Source organism: Coturnix japonica, chromosome 1 (genome assembly GCF_001577835.2).
Source record: "Coturnix japonica isolate 7356 chromosome 1, Coturnix japonica 2.1, whole genome shotgun sequence".
NCBI lineage: Eukaryota > Metazoa > Chordata > Aves > Galliformes > Phasianidae > Coturnix > Coturnix japonica.
Window position 1 is genome coordinate 116,329,487 of NC_029516.1, and position 8,103 is coordinate 116,337,589.

The window sequence follows — 8,103 nt, forward strand, 5'->3', positions numbered from 1 at the left end:
TCAGAACATAAAGCAGCATAAAATTACTTCATATCTACCTGTGTGACATGGTGTAGGGAGCCTGCTTTGGCAGGGGGGTTGGACTCGATGATCTCTAGAGGTCCCTTCCAACCCCTACAATTCTGTGATTCTGTGTGAAAAGGTGCAATGACATGTGACAGAGCCTGAGAAGTGGAAGTACGCCAGGCACGTCCTGTTCTCACAGCACCCAGCCTGACCTGCTCTTTCTGACCTCCTGCACAGCGCTATGTGTGTGTGTGAGCTGCTTTTGGACACTTCCACAGCTGCACTCTGTGGTTTACCACTCAAGCAGTCGTTTGTTTAGAAGAAAGCTTGGCTAGCAGCAAGCATCCATTAAAAACGAAAGCAATTACAAGAGGCAAACGGGAACTCATGCACAGCAGTTGGGCTGTGAGCTGTACGATCTCACTTTCAGCACACAGCACAACCCTTGGCCGGGTGGAGGCACGGCCTCACGGCCTCACGGCCTCCCGCCCTTGACAAAGCCTACGGCGGCGCCTTCCGGCCGAGACTATGGTGCTGCTACGGGGCGCTGCAGCAGAGGAGGCGGAGGGGCACGGCCATAACTACCGCACCGACCCCGCCTCCCTGAGGCGAGGCCAATGACAAGCTGTGGGGCGGGTCCTACATGGCCCGGCATTTAGCTGTTGCGCGGCGGCGGTCCCGCCCTTTCTGCCTGAGCGGTGGCGGTGTCTCTTCCCAGGCAGCTGCGACGTGAACATGGCGGACCAGGCCATCTCCTTCCTGAAGGACTTTTTAGCGGGTGGCGTCGCCGCTGCCATCAGCAAGACGGCGGTAGCGCCCATCGAGAGGGTCAAGCTCCTGCTGCAGGTGAGTGACGCGGCCGAGCCTGGAGGGAGTGAAGGCGACCGTGACCTTCCACGGAGGCGCTTGTCCCTGTGAGGGCCTGAGGAGACACGGAGGGTATGGAGAAGGAGGTGGGGGGATGTAACAACGCTCTGCAGCCGCCTGTGAGGAACAAAGGCCGAGCGTGAGGGGGTGGTCGGTGAGGTCACGTGTGCGGGGGGCATGGCGGGGAAGCCGGTTCCGCTATGCGGGGTGCGGCGGGAGGGGGCGGGTCTCGGTGTCACTTCCTTGCGCGGGGCGGCCGCCATCTTGGTGACCTTCACGTGGAGCCGGTAGTAGGGCGGGGTGTGGGAGAGCGGCCCGGGCTGACCCCGCAACCCAAGGTGACCTTCGTTAAGGGCCTGGGCCGGAGCTGTGGGGAAACTAAGAAGGGAGTTCCGGCTTTGCGTTGGTTCTTAGTTCTCTCTTAGTTTCCAGTTCTCTCTTAGCTGCGACCCCTGTTGTCTGTGTGTAACATAAGGTTTTAGTTTTCGAGTTTATTAAGCGCCTTGTCTTCGCTAAACTATAAACAGACAATCTGTAGTCTTAAGGTTCCGACTGACCTTGGGTTTTCTTGGAAACTGGCTCTTACAGCTGTGGCATATTGCTGTGACAGACAGGCCTTCAGGTTGGGCAGCTCTCTGTGTTATGCTGTGAGCACACTCAGGCCCTGCTGCAGTGAGGGCTGGCTGAGGCATAGAGCCAAAAACTTAATGGAGAGCAATGCTGCCTATTGCTGAGGGGTTAAAACCAGAGGATCTTTCATAGAATCACCAAGGTTGTAAAAGACCTAAAAGATCATCCAGTCCAACCATTCACCTATTGCTAATAGCTCCCACTAAACCATGTCCCTCAACACAACATCCAGTCGTTCCTTGAACACCGCCAGGGTTGGTGACTCCACCACCTCCCTGGGCAGTGCATTCCAGTGCCTGGCCACCCTTTCTGAGAAGTAATATTTCCTAATGTCCAGCCTGAATCTTCCCTGCCGTAGCTTGAAACCATTCCCTCTGGTCCTAATGTCCAGCCTGAATTTCCCCTGCCATAGCTTGAAACCATTCCCTCTGGCTCTATCACTTTAAGATATTTCCAACCCGAGCCATTCTGTGATTCTACGTAATGCATGTTTTTATTTGCAGGTGCAACATGCAAGTAAGCAAATCGCTGCTGATAAGCAGTACAAGGGCATCATCGATTGCGTAGTGCGCATCCCAAAGGAGCAGGGCGTCTTGTCCTTCTGGCGAGGCAATCTGGCCAATGTCATCCGGTACTTCCCCACCCAAGCCCTCAACTTTGCCTTCAAGGACAAGTACAAGCAGATCTTCCTGGGGGGAGTGGACAAGCACACTCAGTTCTGGAGGTATTTTGCTGGCAACCTGGCTTCTGGTGGTGCAGCTGGAGCCACTTCCCTCTGCTTTGTCTACCCCTTGGATTTTGCAAGAACCCGTTTGGCAGCTGATGTTGGCAAAGCTGGTGCAGACAGAGAATTCTCTGGTCTCGGGGACTGTCTAGTCAAAATTACCAAGTCTGATGGCCTGCGTGGCCTGTACCAGGGGTTCAATGTGTCTGTCCAGGGCATCATCATCTACAGAGCCGCCTACTTTGGCATCTATGATACAGCAAAAGGTAAAGTTTCAGGAGAGTGTTGATAAACGTGTTTGTAGAGTTGTATTGCCTGCTTCTGCCTGTTCTTTTGTGTTGTTTTCTGTTTGTGACCTCTGTAGTTATGTAAGTACGGTGGAAGAGGCCTATCTCTGCCAACAGGAGTGGCACTGCACTGAGAGTAACACTCCAAGGGCAAAGCTTCAGCATGCATTAATGGTGCAGGCTGCTTTAGGATTTTCCCATTACACTTGCCTTTAGAATGCTGCACTTTTTCCTAATGGAAGTGTTTTGGTACAAATACTCAAAGTTTGTAATTCCTTACTGAGAATTTGTAGCTCTTTTAGAACAATTCAAGTGTATTTAGCAGAATATGAGCTGTTCTGTAAAGCACTTGTTTGTTAAGCTTGGCTTAGAGTTAATTGATCTGTGCAGCTTAATAAACTTCATAGAGACTGATTTATTTAAATGATGTTTACTTCTATAAACAAATAGAGAATAATTAGAACACTTCTGTGCCTGTCTGAAAGGATCTTGGTACCTAAATGTTAATGTGTTTTGATCAGTGACAAGTAAATGGGTTCTTTATTAATTTCTCTGTTGCTTCAGCATGCTTAATGTGTTTTAAGTGTCTCGTTGCAGCTTAAAGTATTGCTTTGCAGCGCTTCATGGTAGCTTTTTGTGGTAAAGTAGCTGTTGTGCTGTGAACTGGAGGAGGATTTGCAAGCCAAAAAGCTAATTAGCTTCTTCTTTGCAGGCATGCTGCCAGATCCCAGAAATACTCATATTGTCATCAGCTGGATGATTGCACAGACAGTGACTGCTGTGGCTGGTGTGGTTTCCTATCCTTTTGACACAGTGCGGCGTAGGATGATGATGCAGTCAGGACGCAAAGGAGGTAGGCTGTTACCATGTCATTATATGGTGCTAACAGTGATCCCTCGGGGCTTATGGTTTTTTATTGTGTAAATCTGATTCTATTGCTATTATGTTCAAGTAGTGTGAGGCAATGCAGGTAGTAAAAGGCTTGTGAGGAGTTAGGAGTTGTGGTGAGGTCTTTCTTTATAGACGTAGTAAATGGACTGGCTGTTTGTGGTAACAAACTAAGTGAAAGCAAGTAGGTGACAGTATAATTGTCCTAAGAGCAATTAATGATTTTATTTTATGACATAACTTAGTAGGTTGACAAGCAGGCAGGAAGGTTTTTTTTTCTGTCACCTGAACTGGTAGTGTGTTAAAGTGAGATATAGGGAATAAAGTAGCTGGAGAAGTGGAAGAGCTGTCTTTAGAGTCACTTGAAATACGGAAGTTAAAAATCCCTCTTTACTCTTTCTCTACAGCTGATATCATGTACTCTGGAACGATTGACTGCTGGCGGAAGATTGCAAGGGATGAGGGAGGCAAGGCCTTCTTCAAGGGTGCATGGTCTAATGTTCTCCGAGGCATGGGGGGTGCTTTCGTGCTCGTGCTGTATGATGAATTCAAGAAAGTCATTTAAGCAGCCTAACTAAAATTGGAAATCAAGTCGAGCAGATCATGTAGAATAACTACCATTATGGACCATTGACCTTCAAGAAATTCCTGTGAGTTTTATTTATCGGAGCCAGCTGATACTTGTAGATGGGGCTGGAAACTGACATAGAGGACTGATCCATTTCACGGTAACCTGCATGAAGACACTGAATCTGGCAGTTCAGTGTGATGATTTTTTCAGCGGTGAAAAATCAGTGATGATGGTTTTGGGTCCAAAGCAGCTGGGTCCAATTAAGGCAGTAAAAAAAGTATGCTCGTGGATCAGTCCTCAGTTTCAAGTCCTATCTTTTAGGACCATAAAATTGTATTTTAAAATACCTGCTAACAAATCATGTTCTTTTCCACTTGTACTGAAGCACTATGTACCATTTTGCACAGCTGAACATCTAGCAATTATGTTCTTAAATTGGGGCATTCTGCTGTAAAAACAAAAAAAACACCAATAAACATACTTATTCTGTCCGTGTTGAAGTTATTACATCAAAGCTTTGGGAAAACGTCGTTTCTTTGCTAACCTTTTTCAGATAATGGTTCCTCTGCTACGCTTACACTGTACTGTAAGAGGATGTTTGATTTTTACTTCAGGAAAATTGAATGTGGGAACTTGGAGGAAAAAAGCATGGGTTGTACTCATAGAAACCACTCCCCGTCTTTGTGCCTGATAGTGTATGATGGGCTGCTGCAAGTGGCTTTTTGCATGATCCTTACAAATTGATTTGCAGCTTTTCATATGATGTAAAATGAGGGTTTTTTCTGTTGTAGTCCTACAACCACCCGAAATTCCAAGGGCAATCGAAAAGCAGCGAATGCTTTTTGCTCTTGGAAAAGTCTTAAAATGGGATATATTTTTTTAAATCAATATATAGGAATCAACATATGTTCATGCAAAAAACCAGGGACCTGGTTAAAATCTTCTAACCTTTGAGTATTATTGCTGCTATTTGGAAGTGTTGATTATGCCACTTGAGCTTTTATCTCTGGAAGTTGCCAGTAGCTCTGGGAAAAAGAATTTAATCTGAAGTTCATTCTAAAAGGTGAAGTCGATATGGGTATGTAACAGGGAACGTGCGTGGTCCTGTGTAGCTGTAAAGGTAAAAGTCAGCCAGCCTTCAATATTGACTGAATTGACTGGGATGAAACTACAGCATAGGAAGCTCCGCACGAATGTGCGGAAGAACTTCTTTACGGTGAGGGTGATGGAGCACTGGAACAGGCTGCCCAGGGAGGTGGTGGAGTCTCCTTCTCTGGAGATATTCAAGACCCGCCTGGACGCCTACCTGTGTGACGTGGTGTAGGGAGCCTGCTTTGGCAGGGGGGTTGGACTCGATGATCTCTAGAGGTCCCTTCCAACCCCTACAATTCTGTGTTTCTGAATCCTGTCTAATTTTAAGGATGGCTTGAAGACTAAAAACATCTTAAAAAGCAGTATGAGAAACTAAATCTATGCTCTTTATATAATTTTACTTCTGTACTTTGTCATCTGCAAAGATGTGATGGGGGACCAGTAAATGAAAACAAGGCGTTTATCTTTCAGTACGGTCTTATAACTCACCCTGTGTTTGTGAAAATGTCATTGTAATGAGTCATTGGAGGCTGACTGAGCTATCTGGAGGTTTTTTTGTGTGCCTTCTGAGGTTGCTACTCGAGATATTTAAAATCTATAACATGGCTTTGGCTGGTAATTTTGCACCAATGTGATGTTCCATGGCACAAGCACTGCTTTCAGCATCTTTCTATGAATGTAAGTACATGACATAGCTACTCTGTACACAGGCTAATGGCAAATTTTATGTACCTACTGCAAGTGTTTGGTTGTTTTTTTAATCTTTAGTAATAGTTGCTCTTGTAGTGTGAGCAGGTCACTCAATGCTGACCTTTCCAGTCAAGCTGCTGTTTTAATTCAAACTATTGATTTCAAGAGACAGAGGAAGAGTATATAAATACATTTCATAGGCTTATTTTCTATGTCGGTGGCTTAAAAGGTAGGTATATAATGATAGAGCCCCTCATATAACCTTACTGTGAGTGCATGGTGACCGAACTTTGTGAGGAAGAAGCAAGCATGACAATTAACTCAAGCAACCCTTGAAAAGGGGATGAGATCTTTTTTCACCACCCCCACCAATAAAATTAGGTATTAATCAGGGGAAGTAAATAATCAATGCAAGTGTGGGTTGTTACTTAAATGGAAATGCAACTTACTTCTGCTGTGCATTTCAGCATGTACTGCTCGGTGTTTATTTTTCTAGTATGTCGCTTCCCTTAGTCATCCAGCAGCATTTTTCAATGTGGTTATGCAGTGTGGGAACATAAGAGGCAAACAATAAATGAGACTTTTAAAAAAAGCATTTGTTTTCTGCCTTATTGAAGCACATAGTTGGTGAAATGAGGTTCTTTTGGAAGATACTTACAGCAGGAAAGGATTGGGAATTGGTTTAACAAAAAAAGACTATATTTGTAATAGCTTTGGAAACGGGACCTGCACACTTGGAAGGAAATGGGCTGGTGTGATGAGCTGCTTAAAACCAAGTTAGTAAAGCTTATTATGGATTTGAATCCAAATCCTGTAGTTGTTACACTGAATTTATGGAGGACTTCAGCTATGCCACTGAAGTTCTTCATGGTATTTCAGTGATTCCCATTGCTGTTGGAGGCGTGTGATTTTTGTGTTGAATCCAAATCTGTTTTCTTTCTGGAAGATTAGGTCACCTCTTCAATCACAGTCACTTCCTCAGTACAACTTTTTTGAGGTAGAGGCACGTCCTCTGTCTAAGGAGAGGGGAGAAGAAATAGCTTTTAACATACAGTAAACTGTTGGTGCTCACAGAAAACATTTAGGGGTATTCCTACCACTCCGGTGGCGCAGTGGTAGGAATGCCGCTTGCAACACCGGAGGCCCAGGTTCGAATCCCCCTGTGGTGCAAGTGGTAGAAGTGCCGCTCTGCTACACAGGAGGCTCAAATCCCGGGGGTTGGACTTGATGATCTCTAAGGTCCCTTCCAACCTGCATGAGACTCTGAGATACACAGTTCCAAAGGCACCCTGGTCTTGCTATTTTGATATAAGAGATGCTTGCAAAGCAAAGGATGGGCCAAGATGACCAAAAACTGAAGGAATAACGCTGAAATAAAGTGGATGATTGTAGGAAAACAAATTGTCTGATGAATTGACTTGGTAGGATCTGACCCAAATCAGAAAAGGAAAGCTGGTGGTACTTTAACGTACTCTTTAAAGAAGCAAGTGCGAACTGCTATTCAGTGGAGAAACTCCTGGGATAACATGTTTTAACTTGATCCGTTTTGAAGAGTTACAGCATTCAAGTATACATAGTGTCAGGGAAAGGTTATAAAATTCATTTTTAAGGCAATTAAGCAAAGGAGAGTCTAGGAGGTGTTCAGGCAGGTAAGACACCTGAAAATGATCTTTGCAGCCTTGGTGTTTATGCAACAACCACCAGACCAGGCTGCCCAGAGCCACATCCAGCCTGGCCTTGGATGCCTCCAGGGATGGGGCATCCACAACCTCCTTGGGCAACCAACCTCTTTCAGTGCGTCACCACCCTCTGAGTGGAAAAACTTCCTCCTAATCTCTAACCTAAACTTGCCCTGTCTCAGTTTAAAAGCATTCCCCCTTCTCCTATCACTATCTGCCCTTGTGAACAGCTGGTCCCCCTCCTGTTTATATGCTCCCTTCAAGTAATGGAAGGCCACAGTGAGGTTTCCCCAGAGCCAAAGAAGCTCTGTGTAGCTCTGGTCATACACGTACAGAAACCCCACATTCAGCAAAAACAGGAAATCTAAAAGGTCTGCAGATTTTTTTTAAAGGCTGTTTGCTGCTTTACTAGCAATTAATAGTTACTTTATACCAACATAAATAATGAATAATTTATTGACAAGTACTTTCTCACTTAGATTTTTTTTTTTGTTTTTTAGATTTTTTTGTTTGTTTTGAAGTGTGGACAGCAAACTTCCAAAATCAGCATGTAAAGAAATTACCTGTCTTGGTTAATTTTAACTGTAAAATATGGCTATGAGTACACAGAAGATAACTGCTATACTGTCACGGTTTGAACTAAAAATCCACCTGCGTCCGTGACAGGGG

The 8,103-nt window shown here is 45.0% G+C and overlaps 2 protein-coding genes across 2 annotated transcripts in view; one reads left to right on the forward strand and one right to left on the reverse strand.

Annotated features, from left to right (window-relative positions):
- Nucleotides 1–676: 676 nt before the first annotated feature.
- On the forward strand, nucleotides 677–4,465 carry SLC25A6 (solute carrier family 25 member 6). The gene is made up of 4 exons (XM_015848484.2): nucleotides 677–852; nucleotides 2,007–2,493; nucleotides 3,227–3,367; nucleotides 3,810–4,465. The coding sequence occupies exons 1-4, from the start codon at nucleotides 742–744 to the stop codon at nucleotides 3,965–3,967; spliced, it is 897 nt and encodes a 298-aa protein (XP_015703970.1). The 5' UTR covers nucleotides 677–741; the 3' UTR covers nucleotides 3,968–4,465.
- A 1,006-nt stretch (nucleotides 4,466–5,471) lies between these two features.
- The window catches only part of LOC107306208 (granulocyte-macrophage colony-stimulating factor receptor subunit alpha-like), a 28,819-nt gene continuing 26,187 nt past the window's right edge, over nucleotides 5,472–8,103 (reverse strand). Inside the window, exon 12 of the mRNA XM_015849150.2 lies at nucleotides 5,472–6,771. Within this exon, the coding sequence (XP_015704636.2) occupies nucleotides 6,703–6,771 (69 nt within the window). The 3' untranslated portion in view covers nucleotides 5,472–6,702. The remainder of the gene's footprint in view (nucleotides 6,772–8,103) is intronic.

What these genes read in the sequence shown, in the direction of transcription:
- SLC25A6 (XM_015848484.2), top strand. Translation starts at nt 742, where the DNA reads ATGGCGGACCAGGCCATCTCCTTCCTGAAGGACTTTTTAGCGGGTGGC. An exon ending in GGGTCAAGCTCCTGCTGCAG is followed by an intron (nt 853 to 2,006) that starts GTGAGTGACGCG and finishes TTTTATTTGCAG; the next exon opens with GTGCAACATGCAAGTAAGCA. An exon ending in GCAGTCAGGACGCAAAGGAG is followed by an intron (nt 3,368 to 3,809) that starts GTAGGCTGTTAC and finishes CTTTCTCTACAG; the next exon opens with CTGATATCATGTACTCTGGA.